Genomic DNA, 27363 nt, shown 5'->3' with positions numbered 1-27363 from the left:
TAGTATGGATGTAATGTAAATACCTTTCGTATTTCCCCACTTATCTTAGGACCAGCATACTACTGTAAGCGAAGAATTGGAGGAGGTGGCTACCCTCATAGACGGTGAAGTGATGTCCACGGCACGGGTAGTGGGAGTCACCACTACCGCCGCCGCTAGAAGACACGATCTGCTCAAACGACTCATGTCACCTATAGGTAAACGATAAAATCGTCGTTGGCCAAGGGCCTGACACGTTTTGATAGAGAAAGATAGTCTTATTGCGATTCCTATAAGAGGAATGAGTAAATAGTGCCATGCTTTGTCCTTATCACCGACCGGGTGGCATCATAGGTAGGAGGCGATGGCGAAATACCGAAATCGAAATTTATAAGAGTGAAAGAGAAAAAATCCTATGCTGCCCAAACTTTATATGAATATTCTTTCTCTTACCCCCGGTCGCTCGATGGCGCGTCTATATAACTACTTGTATATACTATGTCTATGATGTCGACCAAACTGTGCAGTCAATAAAAAAAAGCGGTGTTGCCAAATGTTAAATTTTGTACTAACTTTTAAACTTAAGTTTTTTTTGGCATTACGTGGTTTTCTTTACCACTTGTTGACCCAATTATCAGGTCATTTAAAAAAACAATACTATTTTTATTATTTTCATAAACTGTTTAGTATGAGTTTTTCCCTTTTTCAGTCATAGTAGAAGAGGCAGCGGAGGTATTGGAAGCTCACATAGTTGCGTCGCTTACGAATCGCTGCCAGCATTTGATACTTATCGGTAAGTTCAAAATATAAAATAATACATATTCTTCGTGACATTATTTAGTTTATAACAAACTTCAATCTAATAACCTTGACATTTCCTCGTACCCGTCGTGGCAGGGAAATGGGACAGTGCATTGATTATTATAAATTATAAGTTATGAACTGAGGGCGGAATTGCTCATGGCAAAAATCAAACTGTTATAAGTGTGAACCTTACTTAAGTTGTTAAGTGTGTAGCAGACTTAAGTAGAATATATATTATCTATGACTCTTGTAATGGCTCTGAATAAAAATACAATGTTGATATAGACGCTCTTTATTTAAATCATAAAACTAGAATATTCATACTTAAAACCTATGAATACCACATGGCGCTGCGACATAGAACATTGAAAAACAAAAATCAAATGAAGATTTTAAGAAACAAGTCGAAAAAAGAAGAAAAATTGTAAGAAGAAAGAAAACGAAAAATGGCGGAAGGAGCTGACCGAGCAGAGCATGGTGTTGTGGGACTAAAACCACCAGAAAAGCTTCAAAATCAAGATTTTAAGAAATGGAAACAACGATTTGAGTTATATAGAAAGGCAAGTGGAGCCGATAAAAAAGATGAACAGGTACAGGTAGCTTTATTGTTACACTGCATGGGTGAGGCGTGCATCGATATTTATAACACGCTGAATCTGGAAGAATCCGCTACATATAACGACGTGATTACAGCGTTTGAGAGTTATTATATACCTAAAAGAAATGAGAGTGTAAATTCTCACATATTTTTCACAAGAAACCAACTTGAGGGTGAGAATTTCGACAATTATCTAACTGAATTAAAAAAACTGGCCAAAGAGTGTGATTTTGGAACATTAGAGGAAAGATTGATAAAGGACAGATTAGTAGCAGGTGTTAACAACAAAAAATTAACAGATAGATTACTCAGGGAATCTGATTTAACACTGCAGAAAGCAATTAATATATGCAAGGCAGCGGAGCTGGCCAACGAACAAGTAAAGCAAATACAAGGTACAACCTCAGAAAAAACAGAAGTACAGGTCATAAAGAAGAAGCAAGCAAGAAGAGAGCAAGTGTCAACCAGTGGCAGCAAATCACCATCTGCTTACCATCAAGCATCGACCAGTGGCAGTAAACTACCATCTACTTACCATCAAGCACCAGGAAGTAGCAGACAGCATGCAGAGTGTCACAGGTGTGGATACAGCCATGAAAGAAATAGGTGTCCGGCGTATGGAAAAAAATGCACGAAATGCGGGAAGCTGGGACATTTTATTAGAAAGTGCAGATGGAACAAAATAGGTACAGTAAGTGTACAGCAGTATGGTGATACAAGACTTGAAGACCAAGGTACGAGTGACAGTGATTCACAAGAGATAGACATTTCAACGGTTAGTAGCAGTAAACAAAAAAGTAGTTGGTATGAAAATGTTCATTTTGTGCAGCAAATATAACTCCAACCCCCATAATATAGCTCCAACCCCCAAACCCCCCCTTTCTAATGATGATGGCGCAGTTAAAGAGGTTACCCCAGGAGGGTACCAGTTGCTGCACTAGCGCTGGAGAACCCCTCACTGGGCTTCCATGCTCAGGTAACATTTTGCCTGAGCGTGGACGCCGAGGCCGCCCCGTTTCGTACTCTGGGGGGGGCAAAACCGCGCTCAACCATCTGTCATCTGCCCGAGGCAAGAGCAAAGCAACTTCGGCACCCCTTGCCACGCTGGCCGTGGACTTCTGCAACATCAGGGGTTTACATTCCAACCTTAATGCTGTCCACCTACACCTCGAGACAGCAAAGCCGGCCTTGCTCTTTTTGACCGAGACGCAGATAGCGTCTCCGGCGGACACATCTTACCTCTCCTACCCTGGGTACGGACTGGAACACTCCTTTTCGCCTAGGGCTGGGGTGTGCGTGTACGTTAGAGACGATATCAGTTTTCGTCGCCTCAACAATCTTGAAGGTAGGGACCTCTCCACCTTATGGCTGCGTATAGACAACGATCACCATCCCCGTGTCTATTCGTGCCTATATAGGTCCCATAGCGGTGATGCCGAAACTGACCGACTCATTGAGCAGATCCAAACGGCTGCAGACTCTGTGCAGCAGCAGATCCCTTCCGCTGAGATCATTGTACTTGGTGATTTTAATGCCCACAACGCCGAATGGCTCGGCTCTAGCAAGACTGATCATGCGGGCAGATCTGTTTATAACTTTGCTCTGGCATATGGCTTGACACAATTGGTTACTGCGCCTACGCGAATCCCAGATGTGGAAGGCCATGAACCTTCCCTGTTGGACCTTCTGCTGACCTCTCATCCGGTTGACTACAATGTATTCGTTGAAGCCCCACTCGGTTCCTCGGATCATTGCTTGATCCGGAGTACGGTGCCACTCGCGTACCCGCCGCGTCGGCGAGTTGCTTGTGGCCGCCGTGTGTGGCACTATAGGTCAGCAGATTGGGACGGGATGCGGTCCTTCTTTGCATCCTACCCTTGGAGGCAGGTTTGCTTCACGCCGGATGATCCCAACGTCGTTGCTGATTCTGTTGCTGACGTGGTGCTGCAGGGAATGGAGCTTTTCATTCCGTCCTCTGTGGTCCCTGTTGGTGGCAAATCCCAACCTTGGTTTGGTCGTTTCTGCAAAGAGGCCTCCCGCCGAAAGCAGGAATGTTACCAGGCCTGGGTAGACGCAGCGGCAGTACGGGATGTAAAGACTAGCGCATTAAAAAAGAAGTTTAACTTTGCCTCCAGGTCCTTCAAAAGAGTTATTGCCAGAGCAAAGTCGCTGCACATTGGTAGAATTGGCGAGAAATTAGAGCGCCTCCCGTCGGGAACTCGTGCGTTCTGGTCTCTTGCCAAAGCTATCCAGGGGAATTTCTGCACGCCATCTTTTCCACCTCTGCACACGGAGAATGATTCATTGGCCCACGACGCAAAAGACAAAGCCGATCTTCTGGGCAAACTCTTTGCGTCCAACTCGACTTTGGATGACGGGGGAAACGCGCCGCCGACCATACCGCGGTGCGAGAGCTATATGCCGGATGTCCGGTTCAAACAAAGCTCGGTGCGCAAAGCACTTCTTTCCCTCGACACTCATAAGTCGAGTGGGCCCGATGGAATCCCTGCGGTTGTGCTGAAGATGTGTGCTCCCGAGTTGGCACCGGTCTTAACGCGTCTTTTTCGGCTCTCTTACTCTTCCGGCGTAGTCCCGACCTCGTGGAAGTCAGCTTTGGTGCACCCGATCCCTAAAAAAGGCGACCGCTCAAATCCATCCAACTACAGGCCAATAGCTATAACCTCCCTTTTCTCGAAGATAATGGAGTCCATTATCAACTGCCAGCTCCTTCGGTACCTAGAGGACCACCAGTTGCTTAGTGACCGACAATACGGTTTCCGTAGAGGCCGCTCGGCTGGTGATCTTCTAGTCTACCTGACACATCGTTGGGCACAGGCAATCGAGACAAAGGGTGAAGCATTGGCTGTTAGTTTGGATATAGCGAAGGCCTTCGATCGCGTCTGGCACAAAGCACTTCTTTCGAAGCTACCATCTTATGGGCTTCCCGAGAGATTATGTGTATGGGTCAGTAGCTTTCTAGCAGACAGAAGCATAAAGGTCGTAGTTGACGGCGAATGCTCAGACTCCATGTCTGTGAATGCTGGTGTCCCCCAAGGCTGTGTGCTATCACCCACGCTATTCCTTCTGCATATCAATGACATGCTGCAAATCAGCGGAATTCATTGTTATGCTGATGATAGTACGGGTGATGCCTCTTACACCGGCCGCACCAATATCTCTCGGGAAAACGTCATCGAGAGCCGGAACAAACTTGTGTCTGAAATTGAGACTTCCCTAAAAGAAATCTCTGAATGGGGTCGACTAAACTTAGTCCGTTTTAACCCTGCCAAGACACAGGTTTGCGCGTTTACCGCAAAAAAGTTAGAATTTGTCGTATCACCTCGTTTTGAGAGCACTCCCCTGACTGCCGCAGCCAGTATCGGAATCCTCGGCGTCGACATTTCGAGTGAAGTCCAGTTCCGCGGCCATTTAGAGGGTAAGGCCAAATTAGCCTCAAAAAAGCTCGGTGTGCTCAACAGATCGAGACAGTATTTCACGCCGGCCCACCGCCTACAGCTGTATAAAGCGCAGGTTCGCCCACACATGGAATACTGTTCTCATCTATGGGCAGGGGCACCCCAATACCAGCTTCTCCCTCTGGACCGCATCCAGCGAAGAGCGACTCGAATTGTCGACTGCCAGCGTACTTCGGAACGGCTTGACTCCTTGGCGCTGCGTAGAGATGTGGCCTCGCTCTGCATTTTCTATCGCGTGTATAACGGGGAGTGCTCCGAGGAATTGTTCGGATTAATCCCTGCAGCTTCTTTTCGCCATCGCCCTACGCGAAAACATTACCATCCTCACCACTTAGATGGTTGGCAGTCCTCAACTGTACGTTTCTCTAGAAACTTCCTGCCTCGCACAGCTAAACTGTGGAATGAACTGTCGCCTGCGGTATTTCCGGACCGATATGACCTTCAAACCTTCAAGAAAAGAGCGTATTCCCATCTTAAAGGCCGGCAACGCACTTACAACCCCTCTGGTGTTGCGGGTGTCCATGGGCGGCGGTAATCGCTTTCCATCAGGTGATCCGTCTGCTCGTTTGCCTCCTATTTCATAAAAAAAAAAAAAAAAAAAAAAAAAGCAAAATAAAGATATTAAATTTAAACTTGACAGTGGTGCTGGATGCAATGTGATACCCAGATCTTTATGTCACAAAATGAACATATTTCACTTTGAAAAAACAAATTGTCATTTGAGTAATTATAGTGAAGACAGTATTGCTACAGTAGGTGAGCTTAACTTGCAGTGTAAAATATTAAACAAAGAATGTGTTATAAACTTCCAAGTAAGTAAAAATGATTATGTGCCAATATTAGGTTTGCCTTCATTAGAAGAATTAGAATTGGTAGAGAGAAAAGTACATGCTGTGTCAGAAAAAATAGATGTAAAAAATTATGAAGAATTGTTTAAAGGGATAGGAAAAATAAAAGATTATGAATATAAAATAAAATTGAAGGAGGGTGCAACAGGTAAAATAGAGCCATGTAGACATGTGCCTTTTAAATTGATGGGTGACTTAAAAAAGGAGTTAGATAGCTTAGAGAGAAAAGGAATTATTTCTAAAGTGCAAACACCCACAGAATTTGTCAGTTCATTAGTAATGACTAGAAAGCCTGACAAATCATTGCGTATATGCTTAGACCCTCAGTACTTAAATACTCAAATACAGAGAGAACATATTCAAATCCCGACTCTAGAAGAGATTACAGTTAAATTGAAAGGCAGTAAATTTTTCAGTACATTAGATGCCAATAAAGGATTTTTTCAAATAAGTTTTTCAGAAGACAGTCGAGAGTTGACAACATTTAACACCCCTTATGGGAGATATTTTTATAATAGACTACCATTTGGGTTAGCGTCCAGTCCAGAAGTGTTTCAAAGAGTGTTCAATAGTATTTTAGGTAGCATTCCTAATGTTGAAATTTACATAGATGACATACTGATTCATGCACAGACAGAGAGTGAACATGACCAAATTTTAAAGCAAGTGTTTGAAAAAGCAAAAGAGTATGGAATAAAATTTAACAGAACAAAGTGTAATTTCAAAAAACAAGAGGTAAAGTATTTAGGGCATGTTCTCACAACAGAAGGAATTAAAGTAGACAGTGACAGAATTAGAGCTATTACAGAAATGAAAGAACCTAGTACTCATAAAGAATTGTTGCGTTTTTTGGGCATGATTAATTATGTGTCAAAATTCATACCCAATGTGTCCGAGGTGACAGCACCTTTGAGACAATTAAATAAAAAAGATGTACCATTTATCTGGACTGACTCACAACAGAAAGCTTATGATAGATTAAAAGAATTGATATGTAAACCACCAGTGTTAGCATAATTTGAAATAGATAGCCTTATAACTTTGAGTGTAGATGCGTCAAAAGATGGCTTAGGATGTGTGATTTTACAAAATAATAAACCAGTAGCTTATGGATCTAGGGCATTGACACCGACTGAACAAATGTACAGTCAGATTGAAAAAGAAAGCTTAGCAATATTATTTGCATGCACTAAGTTTCACCAGTATGTATATGGGCAAGAGTTCATTGTAGAATCGGATCACAAGCCCTTGGTGTCAATTTTTGCCAAACCTCTTAATAAATGCCCAGCGAGACTACAAAAAATTAAAATGGCATTACATCCATATAGTTTTCAGGTAGTATATAAACCAGGTAAAGAATTATTAGTAGCAGATCACTTGAGTAGAACATATTTAAGTGACACTACACCGACATATGAAACAGATCTGGAGGCTCATGTTGCTATGGTAGTTCAGAGTGTGAGAATAACAGATAAGAAATTACAGGAAATGACAGATGAGACTAGACAGGACAGAGAGTTACAGTGTGTATTAAAATACATATTAAATGGGTGGCCCAACGGTAAGAATGATATTGAAAATGAGGCAAAAATATACTATAGTTACAGAGATGAGTTGACAGAGTATAATGGACTGATTTGCAAGGGAACTCAGATAGTAATACCCAAAAGTAAAAGACCGGAAATTTTACAGAAAATTCATTATGCACACTTAGGAATTGACAAATGTAAAGCTTTAGCTAGAAAAACAGTATTTTGGCCGAATATGTCAAAAGAAATAGAAGATCTTGTTCAAAATTGTGATGCGTGTAAAAGCTTTCAGAAAAATAATAGGAAGGAACCATTAATAAATAAGGAAATCCCTGATAATGCATGGCAAATACTGGCAACAGATATATTTTTTCTCTATGGAGAACCTTATTTGTTAGTGGTGGATTCATACAGTAAGTTTGTTGAAATTGGTAAATTACAGGATATGAACACTAGTACTTTGATTAATTGTTTAAAATCAATACTGGCTAGACATGGAGTATGTGACATATTGTATTCAGACTCTGGCTCTCAATTTACCAGCTATGAGTTTAAGAAATTTGTGAGTGAGTGGACGTTCGAGCACAAAATTATTAGTCCAAAGCATCATCAAGGAAATGGATTAGCCGAACGTTATATACAATCTGTAAAGCATATGCTGAAAAAAATGATTTATACTAATAGAGATATAAATTTAGGATTGCTTATGTATAGGAATACTCCAGTACATTCCAACTTAACTCCTAGTGAGTTATTATACAAAAGAAAAGTAAAGACAATAATACCTTGTGTAACTGGAAATGATTGTAAAAATGATCTTAATTATAGAAATTCATTGATTGAGAAACAGCAAAAACAAAAGATGCATTATGATCTGAAAACTAGAGCCTTACCGCTGTTGGAAGAAGGAGATAAAGTAAAAATACAAAATGAAAGTAACATCAAGCCCTTACAGAGTGGCATAGTTGTAGGAAAGGCTCCAGGTCCCAGATCATATCATATTAAAAATGAAGATGGAAATATTATAAAAAGAAATAGGTATATGTTAATTAAAGGTGGGGCTTATAAAGAAAACAAATTGGACTATGATGACATTGTAATAAATAATGATAGGGTAACAGATTTGCCTAATGATGTAGATGTGGCTCATGGTTCTGGAAATGTGTCCAGGTCCAGTTCTTTTAAAGATGTTATGCCTATGCCTAGTACTTTCACAAGGTCTGGTAGACAAATTAAAAGACCAGTTTATCTTAAGGACTATCAATTAGAATAACAATTGTTTTGAATTTAGTATCTGTCCATCCTTTCTAAGTGTTTTTGAAAATAATGTAACTTTTGTGTTTATGGAAAGGAAAGGATGTTATAAGTGTGAACCTTACTTAAGTTGTTAAGTGTGTAGCAGCCTTAAGTAGAATATATATTATCTATGACTCTTGTAATGGCTCTGAATAAAAATACAATGTTGATATAGACGCTCTTTATTTAAATCATAAAACTAGAATATTCATACTTAAAACCTATGAATACCACACAAACGTTAATAGAGTTGGAACGTTGAATTGTATCGACTTTTTCAGCTATCGATAAGTCCAGTCACCTTTTACATTTCTGACTTAAACATTAACCTCTTTGATTAGCTAGTTGACCATTTGACCTCTTTGATTAGATTGAAAGTAAATTGCATGGCAGTTAACTGTCATTTCTGCCACTAGTCTTTTTGCAACTAATTCACGTTTGTAAAAAATGGTTAATCCAAAAAGAAAAACAATTAACAAATTGATAAAGAAGTATCCTTGTCTTACTTACAACGAAAACAACTCAACAATATACTTCTCTAAATGTAAGGTTCACTAAAAGCAACTAAAAAATATCGCGTTGAAACTCACATAACGAGCAAAACACATTCACCTGAGTTTAAAGAGGTAAAGAACGATAATAGTTTTTATCTAGATTTGATAATATTTCTCGTTTGTTGCAACATTCCATGAAAAAAAAAGTAATCCACATTTCCGGAATTTTTTAAGGTGACTGGACTTATCGATAGCTGAAAAAGTCGATAAAAAGTCAACGTTCCAACTCTATTAACGTTTGATTTTTGCCATGAGCAATTCCGCCCTCTGGTTATGAAACATTACCATTTATCATTATTTTTACATATTTTCAGGGGACCACAAGCAGCTAAAACCCTCAGCAGCCCACTACAAGCTAGCAAAAGACTACAACTTAGAAATATCCCTTTTCGAGCGTATGATCCGCAACGGCTTACACGCGCGTACCCTCACAACACAGAGACGAATGCGACCAAAATTCACCAGTCTTATAGTACCCGTGATATATGAGACACTTGATAGCCACCCTAGTGTGTTCGAATATAAAGATGTGAGGGGAATGAAGGAGAATTTGTGGTTTTATAATCATGATGTTTATGAAGATTCTGAGGTAAATAAACTTTTTTAGCATTTAAAGTTAGGTTTATAGAAAAAGTCAGATATGACCAAACTTTAGTCGTATAGTACCCGTGATATATGAGATACTTGATAGCCACCCTAGTGTGTTCGAATATAAGGATGTGAGGGGAATGAAGGAGAATTTGTGGTTTTATAACCATGATGTTTATGAGGATTCTTAGGTAAATATAGTACTTTTATAAAGTAAAGCTTTATAGAAAAAGTCGCAAAGACGAATGCGACAAAACTTCAGTCTTATAGCACCCGTGATATATGAGATACTTGATAGCCACCCTAGTGTGTTCGAATATAAAGATGTGAGGGGAATGAAGGAGAATCTGTGGTTTAATAGCCATGATGTTTATGAGGATTCTGAGGTAAATATAGTACTTTTATAAAAAGCTTTATAGAAAAAGTCAGGGAGACGAATGCGACAAAACTTCAGTCTTATAGTACCCGTGATATATGGGACACTTGATAGCCACCCTAGTGTGTTCGAGTATAAGGATGTGAGGGGAATGAAGGAGAATTTGTGATTTATTTTTAAGTTTTTTAGCGAGCCCTAGCTTATTTTGAGAACTCCTGACTTGCCTGCAAGTGTCACTTTGACAGTGACAGTTGTTTGTTTACAATAATTCCGGGAGAATAAAATTCAGACTTTACGCAGAGACGAATGCGTCCAAACATACTTACTTCCTCTTCATTGCAAATACGTATTTACAATTTGTTTCCGATTTCAGGGTTTAGAAGATAGTTGGAGCCACAAGAACACTTTCGAAGCGAAATGGTGTGTAGCCCTGGCGGACTACTTGCGCAAAATGAAGTATACACCGGCGGAAATCACCATAATGACCACCTACACTGGACAAGCGACGCTTATTAAAGAAGTACGTATACTCGTACCCATGTAACCAAACAGCTTAAAACCGGCCATGGGCGAGTTGGACTCGCGCACGAAGGGTTCCGTACCATTACGCAAAAAACGGCAAGAAAATCACGTTTTTTGTATGGGTTAAATATTTATTTTATTGTTTTTAGTATTAGTTGTTATAGCGGCAACAGAAATACATCATCTGTAAAAATTTCAACTGTCTAGCTATCACGGTTCATGAAAAGGTTGTATCTCATGAACCGTGATAGCTAGACAGTTGAAATTTTCACAGATGATGTATTTCTGTTGCCGCTATAACAACTAATACTAAAAACAGAATTAAATAAATATTTAAGTGGGTCTCCCATTCAACAAACAGGTGACAGACAGACGGACGGACAGCGAAGTCTTAGAAATTGGGTCCCATTTTTACCCGTTGCGTACGGAACCCTAAAAATTATCTAGTAAATTGTTTTATATTTTCACTTTCACTAAGGGTAGTATTCCATCTGTCCGATATCTTTGTCCAATGTGCATTGATCAACGAAATTGGATGACTTGATCAAATTTACAAGAAACACCGATATTTGATCAAATATGACATTTAATTCAAAATGGCTACTCAAATACTATAAAAACCTGGACCAAGATATTGAATAAGTGGAATGGGCCTCATCATAGAAATTTGTCCAATGGCATTGCGTCTCACTCTCTCATTAAGCAAAATGTGAGACAAAATACATATTGACCATTTTTTTTTATGCTTCTAAAATGTTCACAGCTAACCAAAAACTACGATTCTCTTCGAGATGTCAAAGTGACAGTAGTCGACAATTACCAAGGCGAAGAGAACAGGATAGTCATATTGTCGCTAGTGAGGAGTAACAGAGACGGCAAGATCGGGTTCCTCTCCGCTGAAAATAGGATCTGTGTTGCTCTGTCCCGCGCTAAGGAGGGTGAGTAATGTAATTACGACATTATTTGAATAAGCGTAGAGTTCAAAGTGTCAGTGGTTGAGATCTAACGGGGAAAGAGAACAGGATAGTAATATTGTCGCTAGTGAGGAGTAGCAGAGACGGCAAGATCGGGTCTCTTTTCGCTGAAAATAGGATCTGTGTGGCTCTGTCCCGCGCTAAGGATGATGTAATAGCGATGTTATTTGTATACGTATAGAGTTCAAATTCAAAGTGAACGTAGCCGCCGAATACCAAAGCTAAGGCAAAGCAAAGCACTAACAACCTTATGTCTATAATAATAGAGTTCACAGGTACAGTGGTCGAGAACTAACGGGAAGAGATCTGGATAAGTGAGGAGTAACAGAGACGGCAAGATCGGGTTATAGTATCTGAAAGTAAATTTAATGTTGTAATAACGACCTTATGAGTATGACAACTCCCCGTTATACATGCGATAGACGTTAAACGTTGTATTTGCACTAAGCTAAACTTATGTACTAAATTACCTAATAGGTACTTATCACTTTTTTTTTCAGGTTTCTACATATTCGGAAACATGACCGTTTTGCAATCTTCTAGTCGATTGTGGAGGCAAATCAACATGAGATTGGTGGAGCAAAACGCTATAGGCGACAAAATAACGCTTACGTGTGAAACGCATAAATTTACTGTTGATGTAAGTATGCTTTGTCATGCCTTCCATTAGCTATACTTAGTTTTTTTAGCATTAATAGGAAAAAAAACACAATCTTGACGTATCTTTTTATTGAAAAACACTTTTGAAGAATAGGTCGCAGCAAATATGTAACAATTATATAGCATATTTGATCATTTACATTATTTTGGTTTCATAAGTTATGATTTAAAAAAAAAACAAGCGTTTTTCAATAAAAATACGTAATAATAGAAGTTATAATATGTAGCTAGCTGGCTTCACATATCACCTCAACTACTAGATTGAGCTGATAAAACAATTTAGAGTGTTTTCACATTACCCGATCCGATATAGGGTATCGGATGATCCTTAGAGAAAATCAACTGCTAGACAGCGCCCTATGGCATCAAGTCCTTCTCTTTGGTTTAAGCTTATCTTTTGAACAATAAACATTTAAATAATTAATAAATAAATATTGAAATGCTCTTTTATAATTTTTACTTCTTTATGGTCGTGTCCGACATCCGATATCGGAACGGACAATGTGAAATGTGAAAACGCTTATACGGCCACCACTTACGGCCCACATAGATGCCTCCCGCGTACTAATTTACATAGGTCGGACAAATCATCACAAAACCATCAAAAGTCATTTATATCTTAAAATTAAACTCGTATTATGTACAGTATTTTTGAATAACATTTCTGCGGTGCCTCCTAGCACAGGTTATGCGGTGCCTCCTAGCACAGGTTATGCGGTGCCTCCTAGCACAGGTTATTTTGTAAATAACTTAAAAGGAGACACCAGCCACTGTAATATTTGTAAAGTTTTTGAATGCAATAAACAATTTTGAATTTTTTGAATTTCTAGATTATACTCAAAACTGCAGTTCAAAATTTTTATATTTTTTTATCCTGTTCATACCATATTTATTTTTGCAATAATTTGTCCGAACTCTGCTAATTTAGTATGGGAGCGCGACCCCTAATTTTAGTGGACACTTTTTCAAAATGTACTGTAAATTAAAAATATCCCATAAATCAATTTCGTGATAAACTTACATACAAACAAAAGTAACATTACAAGAAAATTTAAATTAAAACATATTTGCATAGTGTTTACCACGAAATGGGCTCGCCTCAGCATAATGCCGACCCAAGTGTCAGCGCTAATCTTCCGGCGAGTCCATTTCGGTGGCCCATTATTACAGTTCTATGTTTCATTTTTATCGAACTGAAATTTGAACTTTATCATAGTGACATTAAGTCGAATTTCAACTATCTTGAAATTGTAACATAGAACCCTGTAATATTGGAGCAGAGATTTGTTGGCCACGATCGCAGCCGTACGGCACGGCCTCGTAAATTATTTTGCGAATAAAATATCTCTCTAACTCTAACAATATTTCGCGAACCTCAGTAAAGGGTCAATGAGTATTTGAAGAGCGCAAACCTCAATCTCTAAATTCCTTTTTTAATTACATCTAGCAAATGTAACGCCTATAAATAAATAAATAAATAATGTGCACGGCTGGTACTGCCCTCCTATTATGGGCTTTTCTGGACATTTTCACTTAAAAGTGTACCATTTATTAAAATCCATCAACTTTTGGGTTATTTCTACTCAGAATCACGAGGGCTATCGATTAAACAGAAAACAATATGTCCCCAAAAAAATGTCAGTTTTGTAACGCAAATACATTTTGTATGGACCGTTACAAAACTGACACCCAAAATTTGTATGAAAGACGGGGACACTTTTTTAGTAGTCTTGATTCAAAGTCTAAATAACCCAAAAGTTGATGGTCTTTCAAAAACAGTAAATGGTACCATTTTTTCTGAAAACCCCCATCTACGTTAAATCTTATGGAGTAAAATTAGTTCTAACGGCTGCCTAGCATTAATGTGGGACATGCCGTAAGATTACGTGAGTTTGTGACAATCAGCGCCACTTCCCCCTCCACCGACTTCGCACCTTGCTTGCCAATGTGTTTGTGACTGTGTTTTACAAGTAAAATCTCACCTGTGTGGTGACGGTGACCTCGTGGAACTCATCATAATGGGTTGTGACGGCGACCTCGTGCTCTTACTCATCATAATGGGTTTCAGTGTAATCGGTGGCTATTAACTCATTGCTCATTAATTAACTAATAGCTCATTGGGGGCATTCCACAAGAATGTCACTTACAAAATGCTTTGCCTTGTATGACAGCTACCTCAATCAAATGCGTAGAGCCACAGATTAATAAATAGTTACTACGTAACAGATACATCATTCCCATACAAAAGCGAAAATACCTACGCTATAATAGCCTACAAAATCTTAATAATAATACCTGCTGCTCAGGACGAGAAGAAATGTACCATAAGTATGCGCACAAAGAGTCGAGACTGCCTTGCTCGCCGTGCGAGTCACGTGCCAACGCGTCATCGTAAGAATGCGCTAGGGTTGTACTGTTACTTATGTTATTATTGTAATATAACGAATGTTGCGAATCAACCATATTTTATATTAGTCAATCAAATATTTAAAAACAACACTTATAATACCTGACTCAAAAAACTCCTTAATTTACGATTTATCTACTTATGTTCAAAGAAATAAATAGTGACAAAATTCATAAAGATAGATTTAAAATACTACTCACCTTTCTTCGTCTCTCGGAAATGAAAAAACCGGCCAAGTGCGAGTCGGACTCGCCCACCGAGGGTTCCGTACTTTTTAGTATTTGTTGTTATAGCGGCAACAGAAATACATCATCTGTGAAAATTTCAACTGTAGCTATCACGGTTCATGAGATACAGCCTGGTGACAGACGGACAGTGGCAGCGGAGTCTTAGTAATAGGGTGCCGTTTTTACCCTTTGGGTAAGGAACCCTAAAAAACGACAAATTTTCTTTTGTTTTTTGACTTTTACACCCATCTACTGCACAATAATTACGTGGTTTCGGCATTTCGAAGCGTAAGCGCGGGAAACGTGCGGTGCGAGCGCTCAGGCGGGCGTTCGGCGGCCCTCTGTCGATTATATCGTCGACGATACGCCGAGCGGTAGGCATATAGCGCGTGGCTTTGAGCGAGTGAAGGAGGCCTGGTAGAGCTCGAAAATATACTGCCAATTTGTTAACCAAGTCATGAAACATTACCAGACCAAAAATCGCTTTCTTAGCATTTTAAGAAGTACCAAAAGATTGGCATGTCGTAAGCGACATTCTCGTGGAGTGCCTCATTGGTGTGGGTGCATGGTGATGATTTTTGCAATTAATTGTGATATTTTCTATAAAAAAGGGACCTTATTGTCGATGGCGCTTACGCCATTATTAACGATGATCCAATATAAATGAGGGCTAACGCGTATGAATTCGCCGCTAGGGGCGCTAGTGTAGATGGTGGTCTTTTCCATAGTTCTTCTTCTTCTTCTTCTTTTAAAATTATGGCTTCAGCCCAGTGGGACTATTTCGCCAGTATCAAGGTATTGAGAGGTTTACAAACGACAAAAATTGTACGGTTGTACAAGACAGTGTACGGTGATTTGTTAGCTCTTGTAAATCGATAGCTAGTCTTTACAAGAAGCACGTGGACTACCGGCCGTTGACTCCAAGATGGTGGTTAAACGCGCTTCAAAATTAATTCTCCATTCACTGCACACTACCACATTAGTTTACTGTATAATAAGCTATCGATATTACACTTTAAACAATATTAATAAGCAAAAAACAAAGTAATTAATCACGATGCTAACTATCAAGATGGCGCTCGAACCGGAAGTCCTTTTCCATAGTTCGAAATGTCAAATGTCACTTGTCACTTCAATGACTGACAGCTGTTCTTTAGTCTTTTGGACCACCATCAACAAAGGCGCCAACTGGTGAGCAAAAAAACGATAGCCCTCATTCAATGCCGCGCGACGCTGTGCGGCATAAGCGCCATCGACAATAAGGTCCCTTTTCATAGAAAATGCCCCAATTTACTCCTCGTAAAAAAAGTAATTTAAAAACAAAGTTTTTTTTGTCTAAGATTGGTACTAATCAGAACAAAAGAATTACTTTGCTAATCCGCGAAATAATAACGTGTTAGTCAATTAGTGCTAACAATTAGTGTAATCGACTAGCACGTAATAAGGTAACAAAAAAAATTCGCAGATTAATAATTCTTTCGTTTTGATTAATATGGATTTCGCAAAGTAACGCCTGATTTTATTAATTAAGACTGGTATTTTTCTGCGCTGCACGCATTAGTCACAAAAAGTGTGACCAGTTAAGTAGGAGCCTTTTGACAAACTCGACTCGTTTTTATGAGACCACTTAAAAAAACCTCAAGTCTTTTAAGTCCCGAGTCAAGTCCTTTGTTCTCTTTTAAGCACAGCTTAAAATTACTCGTCTTCAGACGGATAAAAACTTCGTCAAAAAATTGTAAGTTTATATCTAAATGAACACTAAGGAAAAAAATAGGCGTTATTGAATTATGTGTACAGACGACGTCGGCAGGCAATCTCTAAAGTGGATTCCGACATGTTAAAACCATACGACTATATAAGGTGTAAAGTGTGAACATATCTTTGACGTCTGTGCGTAATCCATGAATTTTATGTGGAAACAACACGTTTTAAAAGCTCGTCGGCACGTAAACCCATATATGCCCATTGGGTCGTTTTTGACCCACTGAATAAAACTCGCACCTACGCATTAAAATTAGTAGGAGAGTGAGCCTGGGACCTCAAGGAGTCCGGACTAAATACTAGTTATGGGCATCTATGGGTTAAAGGGTTCAAGTCTTTACAAAAGACTTCAAGAGTCGGGTCTCGATAAGAACTCAATTTTCGACTTAATGATGTGAATAACTAGTCGCATTTAAACTTGATTTTAACGATCTCATTTAACACGTGTGACATGACATGCACCGTCAAACTACTCTGTCACGTCTACGTGACGTTAGAAATAAATGGCTCTGTACATTTGTGCATTACCTGTAATGCACGAACGTATCGATCCATGCCGGTAGTGAAAGCAAGGGGCAGTTAAAGTGTTAATAGCCATCATCTTCCTCGCGTTGTCCCGGCATTTTGCCACGGCTCCATGGGAGCCTGGGGTCCGCTTGGCAACTAATCCCAAGAATTGGCGTAGGCACTAGTTTTTACGAAAGCGACTGCCATCTGACCGTCCAACCCAGAGGGGAAACTAGGCCTTGTGTTAATAGCCATTGTATTAAATTTATTAGTCACGAAACTCACGAAGATTACCAAAGCTATAAAGAAAGTCGTATTATTTAATGGTAGTAAATAAGTACTTATATTTGTTGCAGGTATCTAATGTCCATGACATGAACGATCAAGGCACGTGTATTTCGTCGTGTAAAATGAAAAACACATAAACAATATAATGCATTTTATTTCTAAATCGTGATCGAAGTAACATTATGGTGCTAAAAATTTTAAGGCGCCATTCATTTATTACGTAAGACGATTTTTGCCAGTTTATCTGTACCTACAAAGTACAAAGGTACTGGTGCCCGTTTAAGCTCACTCTGCACCGTGTTTGATAGCATATAATGTGATAGTATTATTTTAATGTCATTATTTCATATAAATTAAAAAAAAATGCATTTTGTGATCGTACGTAAGATAAGCCCCTAAAAGTAATAAATGAATGGCGCCAAAGGTCCCAACTGACATTCTACGTTTAGAAGGAGTATCGATTTTGTGCAGCTATATATAACAATTCAAATAGCAGATGGAACCTTTTTATTTTCTATAATAACTACTTTAATTGTATTAAAAATATAAGCTAATCAATGTTCGTTTTATTCGTTCGCCTTTTCTTCACTTATCTATGCATATGAATAATGAAATAAATTATCTGTCCAACATTAGAAAAGAATTAGGTGGCTAAAAAATACTTAGCTAATTACAATTTTAAATAAAGTAAAAAGGTGGGTCTCGAGTTCAACTCCAGACTAAACAAATAATTTAAAATTAAAATAAGATACAATTAACGTTTCAGTAGGTGTCTGAGCTATTAATACCAGTCAAAATAAAACTTATTTTTCGCACATTCAATATTTATGTAAGTAATTTATGCAACCAATTCAAGGTGAAAAGTAAACACAGCAGTTTTAAACAATACTGCATAACTGCAGTAACGCAACTATATGTAAATATTTTCTATACTATTATATGTGAAGTTTTAAACCAAAAGATACCACATTGTCGCTAGTCGATAAGGTTGATTTCAAATTGAAGCTATATGGAAATAGCGCCTTATTGACAACCGACAATAAGTACCCTTTTGGTTGAGAATGGCACATATTTTCTAGCTGTTATTTATGACATGTTTATGACCTAAATAAAATGACGGTACGATTTGCTAATTTATTTCCCTTTTTTGTTCCAATTTTGTGCTAAAATCACAGATTGATTCGGCAACTTGGCACAATCGGAGATTGCTACAGACAGGTCATCTTGGCGGTCGACCATCTTTAACCGCATCAAATTATTTGAAGAAAACCGCCTCAATACCTTAGATGTCAAACGCCAACAACGTGAAGAGAGACCGAAGCCCTCGTACGCGTATACGTATAACGCGTCTGGCCAACTCTATTGTAGCACCTGCAATAGAGTCTTTAAGACCAAGTTCGGCCTGGCCAGCCACATTCGAGCCCATAATAGGCGTAATCCATAATTGCTAAGGTCGCCGTCATCGAAACCGATGAGGAGGACTATAATACAATCGGATTGACATCTTGGTATCTGGGAAACAAAAGGGTGAAAATATACATACCGTAAATTGTGCCTACTTTGCTACTGGGTAATAATGTACTAGGGGTCATCCATTAATTACTATTATTTTTTGTCCCCTCCGCCCCTCCTTGTCACACCTGGTCACATTTGGCTAACCTCTCCCCCCCTTGGTGTGACGTTTGGTAATATTGTTTTCAACGAAATCAACAATGTCAATTAGTTTTTATTATTTTAACAAAAAAGCAGGCTTTACCCGAAGGTTGACTTGTAGATAATGCCTCATAGCATTAAGGCCGCCTTTTGTATGATTGTATTTTTTTTGTGCAATAAGGAGTATATAAATAAATAAAAAATAACTGTGATTTTTGTGCAATACATTCATAACAAGGATTAGTCGAAATTAATTCGTTAAATTCAGCTGAACGAAAGGTCAATACAATTCCGTTAGCTTATTTATTCTTCTTGACAATCTTAACGGTCTTTTAAAGACCTCAAGTACGGATATTACGGACATTTCCTTTAGGGACTAATATAAAAATATTATGCCCATAGTAGTAACATTATTGCCTGGGTACAGTCAGCTGCAGAGAAAAGGCACCCCCCCTGCGTACAAAGTTCTGTAAATTAGTATGGAAGTGGGGTACCTTTTCTCTGCAGCTGACTGTACCAAGTTCTTTTCATCGTCTTTCTACTAATTAAACTTATGCAAGTACTACGTACCCAATTTGTCCATTATATCAAAAATATCTGGCCAAATTGTATATATATATAGTATACCTGTATTCTGTGAAACATTTGTATCGGTTACCTTTGCGTAGGTACTTGAATGATTGTGTACCCAAGCATGAATAAAAATCTGCATTAATGCATGCATTAATACCTATCCCTCATTATCCAATAAACTAGAAGCATGTCGAAACGATTAAATACTACATCTATAGGTATTTGCAATTAAACAACAAGCAAACAATAAAAGCGCGTGTCATTATAGCCGAATATTTCAACAAATTCAACCTGTCCAGTATAAAATACCTAGTGGCAGGCAATCTGGAGCTTTCTAAGGATTCCCATAAATTCTCCATCTAAATTTTATATTATTATATCATGTTTTGATCATTACAAAATAACCTATCATTTATCAAACTGTGCCAGTTGAAAACTTAGTAACCAACTAGGTATGATCGAACAAAATATTGAGATCCCTATTTAGTTCGATCATATTTTATACTGCGGGTCTATGATGGTTGCGCTTATATCGTCTGTTATCGTGGCTGTCACCACTTCAGCCCTCTGCATTGACCTACCAGGCCATGGACATCAAGAATGTAAAAGCAACAGTGACGATACGATAGAGATAAAAGCGCAACCAGCATATCCAGGGCCGGATCTAGGGTAGAGCGAGTGGAGCGACCGCCCTAGGCGCCGAATGGCAAGGGGGGCGCCAAAATGGCAAATGAGAAAAAAAGGGTAAAAAGCTTTAACGAAGGGCGCCAAAACCCCATTTCGCTCTACCCTGATCAAGGACTCGGGCCGGCACTAAGCATATCTCTCCAGTTTTGCCTTGAGATTGTTTCTCAATTCTTCCCTCCCGTGACAAAATTTAAGAAATTATTTAATCCGTCAAATTGCTCTCAAATCCGTCAAATGACGGGCAATGAATCTCAGTTAGAATTTATCCCCAAAAGAAAAAACTCAGCAGTCTTACATCATGTGTACGATGACGATCTTTTGTAAAATTCTTAGTATTAAATTTGATCTGTAAATAATTCGATATTATGATGGAATAATATTAACATCAATAAATTTCTCTGATAATTAGCTTAAGATAATATATATGTAGTTATGCACATATTATTCACCATTCATAAGTGCTTGTTGTTAGGCCTACATGAATAAAGTAGGTATATTTGATCAAGTTCACTTGTAATATATATCATCTAAAAAACATACAATACCGGTCACTTTCTTACTCAATTTATCAACAAGAGACAGATGCTGATCAAAACAAAGCAAACTAAACCTGATCACATGATATCACAAGGTAATTAGTCTAAACTAAGTCTAATATTCTTCTAAGAAATCTTCAATAATGTCTACTATAGCTTTCGGATCGTTCAAGTGAATGTGATGCGTTCCTTCCACCTCAACGAACCTCACATCAGCCCGTTCCTTCATCTTCTCAATGACATCCAAGTAATAGTCTACCCTTTCCCATCTCTGTCCAGGCAAAGCTCTTATATTCAGGACTTTGCACCTCACTTTTGAAGCATACTCCAAAGCGGTTTCAATCGACATCATGGCCAGACCAGAAACCTTAAGCCTAGGGTCTCTTTTAAAGAGATATCCCTCCTTTTTTATATGCGCCGGAACAGGGCACATGCCTCTCTTCATAAGCGTTTCACTATTTTCTCTAGATATCGATCCTTTGTACGCATCTACTACTATATTGATCATTTCATCGTAACTGTAGCTGGGTATTTTATCGTCAGGAAGATTCTCATATTCCAACAGCTTGTCTACACCCCATCCTGTAATTTTGACCATAGAAGATGGCTCTCTGACGGCAGGACTAGCGATGTCTATGCAGATAATTTGTTCTGTTTCCTCAGGATATGACGCTGCGTACATGAAACTTAAAGCTCCTCCTAGAGAATGTCCCATGAGACTGATCTTTTTCCAGCCGAAATACTTCACTATCCGCCTTAAGAGGACCAATCCGTCCCAGAAAATATAGTAAACCATACCAGTAGGATAGTGCGAGGAGAGTCCATGGCCTGGAAGATCGATGCAGAGGACTGAAGTGGTGACAGGTAACAGTGGTATGAGGTTGTCATACGTTCCTGCGTTGTCCTGCCAGCCGTGTATAGCTATTATAGGCTGTTTGTCCCGCGGACCCCACCAACGGCCAGCTACGTGGCCCCATGGTACTGGGATCTCGATTTCTTCGACCTTCACGCCTGGTGGGAGATCTGGAACAAGAAAAGAAATATTTAAGTAGGTACCGCCCATTGTAATGTACTTGGTACTTGAAGACCTTCGGTTTTTGTTACTATGATGACGAATATGATAGTCATGCCGAATTTTATACAGTTAATGGCAAGGTATAATGTGCTACTTTTATCTTTTGCGGAATCGAAATCCAGCATTGATAATGGTACTACGTAAACGAAATTAATAACTAGCTTAAATCTAAAATAGGCCCTTGAGGCATTGTACCAAGGATGTTGGCGGCATTTCCTCGTTGTATCGCAATGCTGATACGTTTTCTTAGACATTTTAGACTGTAAGGTCCGTAAGTCTTTTTTAGGGTTCCGTACCCAAAGGGTAAAAACGGGAACCTATTACTAAGACTCCGCTGTCCGTCTGTCTGTCTCCAGGCTGTATCTCATGAACCGTGATAGCTAGACAGTTGAAATTTTCACAGATGATGTATTTCTGTTGTTGTTATAACAACAAATACTAAAAAGTACGGAACCCTCGGTGGGCGAGTCCGACTCACACTTGGCCGGTTTTTTTAATGGTTCCGTATAGTGGCAGAGTGGCACCCCTATTACTAAAGCCTTCTTCCTTCGCTTTAAATTCTCTAAGTCTAGATCCCTATAAATCGTGTCGTTGCGTGGACGACCACGATAACTTCTAACGCTGCGTCTTACGTAAGCGAACAACAAGCGAACGCGAAGCGGCGCGGCGCGGCGGACCCACGGCGTGCGGCGTTAGCGTTCGCAACGAGATCGCCCACGTAGAACAATATCGCGCCACATCGCTTCGCTTCGCGTTCGCGTGTTGTTCGCCTACGTAGTACGCTGCGTGTTAAATTACTCGTCAACATTGTACAGATAGACATTATACTATTTATAATACCAAGTCTATTAGATTTGAATATTATCTCAGTCCAAAGTGCAAATTTAGAGTTTAAAGTTTGTCCATATTACTATCACTGATAAAGATTTTTTTACAAGATTGTTCTATAAATTATATAACGGCGGTTGAGAAAACGTTCGTGCCATACACTACTTAAATTGGTTTGCAGGAAAGCGAAAAGAAGCAAAAAAATATTTTTCGATAAGTTTTACATTTAGGAAAGATTTAACTTGTTTATCTTTATATATGTTTACTATTTATAGTACCATACAAATATTGTGAATATAGTGGTAAAATAATTTGTATTATTGCCATATCCGTTTTGATGAGTAAATGTTAAATGTACAATGTACCACATGACATGACACAAAGGTCTTGGATATATCACACTTTTCTTATAATTTTCTGTTAACAGAATGTAATTATCGATTATCCTTAGTAAAATGCGGATATGGCACATTTTTGAAAAATAGATTTTTTCAAAAACTGATACGTGTCAATTATAGCATAATATTTTGTTATTTTAGAAATCATTAAAAAAACGATTGTTTTATCTATACTATGTTTGTGTCAAACAAGCATACGGCCCGCCTGATGGTAAGCGTTCACTGTAGCCTATGGACGCCTGCAACTCCAGAGGTGTTACATGCGCGTTGCCGACCCTAGCAGCCGGCACCCTCTTGAGCTCTGGCAACCTTACTCACCAGCAGGAACACAACAATCAATCAATCAAACTTTTATTGGTAAAATAGAAGTATTTTATATGTCAACACATTATTATTATCTTATACATAGAACATTCCTTACACATTTCACAGGAATAATTATATTAGGTACATTATTATTTTTGGTCAAATTATTTTTATATGAATTATTTACTGATTTATATTACATTTAATTATAATTATACATTTTTAATTAATTCGGTATCAAGAAAAAATATATATATATATATATATTTAAATTATTACTTATTTCTAATACATGTAGTCAATATTACTGATTTATATTACATTTAATTATAATTATACATTTTTAATTAATTAGGTATCAAAAAAATAAAAATATTTAAAGTATTATATACTTATTTCTATTACATGTAGTCAATATTAATATTTAGCTTCTAAATCTTAAATAAATAAACAACAATCTTATACTAACTATACATATGTACATTAACATTATTTGGTGGTATTTTATCATACCTTCGATTACTATTGGACTTTGGCATGTAATCAGGTGGTCTCAGATGGCCGAAAGATCTCATTAACAGAGTAAAGTACATCCGTAATCAACTTTGCCTTTAGTTTGTTTTGAGTAGTTGACTTTGGCATGTAATCAGGTGGTCTCAGATGGCCGAAAGATCTCATTAACAGAGTAAAGTACATCCGTAATCAACTTTGCCTTTAGTTTGTTTTCGAACGATCTACTACTATTTGCATTTTTAATTTCGTCCGGTATTGCATTATATACCTTTGGACTTTGGACCAATTGAGTGCAGTAGCTTTTTCGACTTTGCCAGTCTAGTCGGGGGTGGTCGTAATTTATGTCGCTGCCTTGTGTTACGATTGTGGACGTCGCCGTATGTCGTGAATTGGTCTAAATGCGTTCTTACATATTTTGCGATTTCCAGGATATACAGACTTGGTAGTGTTAGTATCTTGTACTCCTGGAACAAGTTTTTTACGTCACTATGCCACGGGACTCCCGCCACGACTCGCATCGCTCGTCTTTGTAACCTGAACGCTCTTTCTCGCTCTGCAGCATTACCCCGTAGGTCGACACCGTAAGCGAGAAGTGTGAAAGTACCCGTAGTATGCTTTTTTCATATTGTCGGTATTACGGCTAGGACGCAATCTACTTAGTGCGAAACATGCAGATGAGAGCCGACCACACAAGGTGTCAATGTGAGAACTCCATGTAAGACCGGAATCTATTATTAGACCGAGGTATTTCACCTCATCCACCTGTGGAACCGGCTGCCCTACGGCCGGCAACACTATGAGTAGGGTCTAGTGTTATTTGGCTGCGGTTTTCTGTAAGGTGGAGGTACTTCCCCAGTTGGGGTCTGCTCTAGATCTGAAGTGACATCCGCTGTGCTGTGCCCTACCACACAATGCGAATAACGCGATATGACATTCACAGTGCTGCTACCTCTCTTTTGGACGTAGTTTAACCTTTTCGACGCCATGTCAAACACGAAAGCTGTCACTCGGACGCCAAATTGATCTTTATGCACATGCACATAGGTCCGTCTTTGGTGTTGGACCTGCCGTGCCAATATATTCGTCATTGGCGTCAAAAAGGTTAAGGACATACCCGGGTCCAGTGCTCAAAAATGGGTATGGCACAAACATATTTACAAACTATATACAAACAAACAAATATTCACAAAACACAAACATATTACTGGCTCGTTCAAAGGCACTCCTTCAACGCATCTAGAATGCCTGTGCCCGTTTCTGTTTCCCCATACCTCCACGTACTCATGTCACCCCTTATCTTAACACTGGTAAGATGTTGAAAATGGAAGCACGTCGATCGTTGCATTTTGCGACCTTACTTTTCGGTGTAGTAAATTTTCAACAGCCCCAATACCTTTTTAACAAGTTGTCGTACTCCACCCGCCCTATGAGAGATGCTATTCGACTAATCTGTCCGAGACACGGCAGTTCAGCAGCATTTCGTGGCAGTTTTCGCTACTCTGCTACGAAATGCTGGAACAACATACCCCCTCCAATACGTAACTCAAAAACATTATTCACTTTTAAACTTAAATTTAAACGATATCTTTTCAGCTTGCAACTGCCGTGTTCCTCGCGTTCCATGCATCTTAGCTAGATTATTCCATAGGTGTCTTACTTATTTGCGTGAGTGATATTGAACATAACGGATATTTTTCTGTTAGTTTAAATCGTCGATCGATGCCTTCTCTAAAAACCTATTTACAACTAACTACCAAGTACCAACTCACAAATAGTTATTAGTTATTGTATTTTATAAATTTAATCATTATTTATTTATTCGATTTTATGTATATATATGTTTATTTAATATTTTTTTGCTCAATACATGATGGTACAAATGGCAGACCTAATGCCTTAAGGCATATATGCTCCACTATATATTAAACTAAATATATAAATGCTTGACTTACACCTCTTTATATATATTTTTACATATTCCCAAACCACTCACTTCCACATCCACTTTCAAATTTTTCCTTGTATATTGTTTCTAATTTGTCTTAATTATTAGTTGCTGCCTTTACTGTTCTGAGCTATCTTCTTGCCCTGGGCTCCACGGAAGACCAGCACTGTAGCATATACCTATATGTTAGAGCATATGCTGAGTGGTGTCCATTTGTAGCCTCTAAAGCAGCATCAATATTGTATTCATTGCATGTTAGTATAAGCTACTTGTAATTTTACGTTAGTGTATAAGATCTTCTTCTTTTTAAACTTGTATGGTGCTGTATATAGATTTTTAGAATAAACGTTTTCTATTCTATTCTATTATATTCTCAGCCGACGATAAGGAAATAGATAATTAGACCCTTGCCCAACATCACTACACCTTATAATCTTATAAAACAAAGTAAATGCACACAAAACATTACACCTCAATTTGCAGCTAGGTTGACCTGGGTAAGAAGCCGCAAATATTAAAAAAAAACGTGTTAAATATAAAATAACACTATGAAAACGGATTATATCGCGTATATTGAATTTATAATACATCCCGACGTTTCAAACCCTTTACAGCGTTCGTGGTCAACGGGTAAAGGGTTTGAAACGTCTTCATAGTTTTATTTCATGAGTAACTATCGCGGTAACCGAAGACAATATTATGTGTTAAATATACTTAAATTATTGTTGGTTCATTTGTTTACATTTTTCTATGAATTCAAGTTGAAAAATAAAACAAGTTTTAGTTGTCAACCATGTTTCAAAAACCTGTTATACCTGTATAATTATAATATTTAGCTACAAACACACTGTTCCTAAATAACGAACATGACTTGAACTATTGAATAGAATAGAATAGAATAGAATAGAATATTTATTGCTCTCATGTTGACTCATGCTCTTACAAGTGTTATGTAAAAAATCTATTTTATGCAATGACTACATTAAAAATACGAAAGTACCCACATTTCTAAACAATGTTAAGAAAAAAACCGGCCAATTGCGAGTCGGACTCGCGTTCTAAGGGATCCGTACATAGTTGAAAACAAATAATAATAAAAAACAGTATTATTTAAAAATTTATATTTACCTTCCACGATTTTATACCCGTTAACTTTTCCTTCAGCCATTTAGAGCACTTTTTAGACACACTAATTCAACATAAACACAGTATCACCCTAGGTCAAAGCGCAGTTTTATGGAAAAAGCAAATTTATTCCATTTCCTTGCGAGCGAAGGTAACCGACGCGTCGCGCTCGCGCGAGAAAGGTTACAGAACTAACCCGGACCCCGTTCAACGGGTAAGTAATTACTAGTAACGATAACGATGAGCGCGTCACACGTCGGGGAAGTAATGTAACGATAATATGGCACATTTATTGATTTCCTATCGCATTATCACGACGTAGTGATTATA

General features: G+C 38.5%; 3 protein-coding genes across 3 annotated transcripts in view; 2 read left to right on the top strand and 1 right to left on the bottom strand.

Annotated features, from left to right (window-relative positions):
* Nucleotides 1-17602, top strand: part of LOC134745909 (NFX1-type zinc finger-containing protein 1-like) — a 23973-nt gene extending 6371 nt beyond the window's left edge. Inside the window, exons 8-14 of the mRNA XM_063680019.1 lie at nt 50-197; nt 689-772; nt 9399-9673; nt 10422-10568; nt 11334-11508; nt 12045-12184; nt 17463-17602. Coding sequence (XP_063536089.1) covers nt 50-197; nt 689-772; nt 9399-9673; nt 10422-10568; nt 11334-11508; nt 12045-12184; nt 17463-17531 — 1038 coding nt within the window. The 3' untranslated portion in view covers nt 17532-17602. The remainder of the gene's footprint in view (nt 1-49; nt 198-688; nt 773-9398; nt 9674-10421; nt 10569-11333; nt 11509-12044; nt 12185-17462) is intronic.
* On the top strand, nt 2273-5441 carry LOC134745810 (uncharacterized). Its single transcript, XM_063679899.1, has one exon. The coding sequence runs from the start codon at nt 2273-2275 to the stop codon at nt 5390-5392; it is 3120 nt and encodes a 1039-aa protein (XP_063535969.1). The 3' UTR covers nt 5393-5441.
* On the bottom strand, nt 17531-27363 carry LOC134745910 (probable serine hydrolase). The gene is made up of 2 exons (XM_063680020.1): nt 27037-27363; nt 17531-21866 (listed from the first exon to the last, which is right to left on the bottom strand). The coding sequence occupies exons 1-2, from the start codon at nt 27074-27076 to the stop codon at nt 20959-20961; spliced, it is 948 nt and encodes a 315-aa protein (XP_063536090.1). The 5' UTR covers nt 27077-27363; the 3' UTR covers nt 17531-20958.

This window comes from Cydia strobilella, chromosome 12, assembly GCF_947568885.1.
Source record: "Cydia strobilella chromosome 12, ilCydStro3.1, whole genome shotgun sequence".
NCBI lineage: Eukaryota > Metazoa > Arthropoda > Insecta > Lepidoptera > Tortricidae > Cydia > Cydia strobilella.
Note: the sequence above shows the minus strand (reverse complement) of the source record. Positions and strands in the feature narration are given on the sequence as shown.

Coding starts and splice junctions, on each gene's coding strand:
- LOC134745910 (XM_063680020.1), bottom strand. CDS start 27,076: ATGGCTGAAGGAAAAGTTAACGGGTATAAAATCGTGGAAG. Junction 21,867..27,036: donor CGGGTATAAAATCGTGGAAG/GTAAATATAAAT, acceptor TTCTTGTTCCAG/ATCTCCCACCAGGCGTGAAG.
- LOC134745810 (XM_063679899.1), top strand. CDS start 2,273: ATGGCGCAGTTAAAGAGGTTACCCCAGGAGGGTACCAGTTGCTGCACT.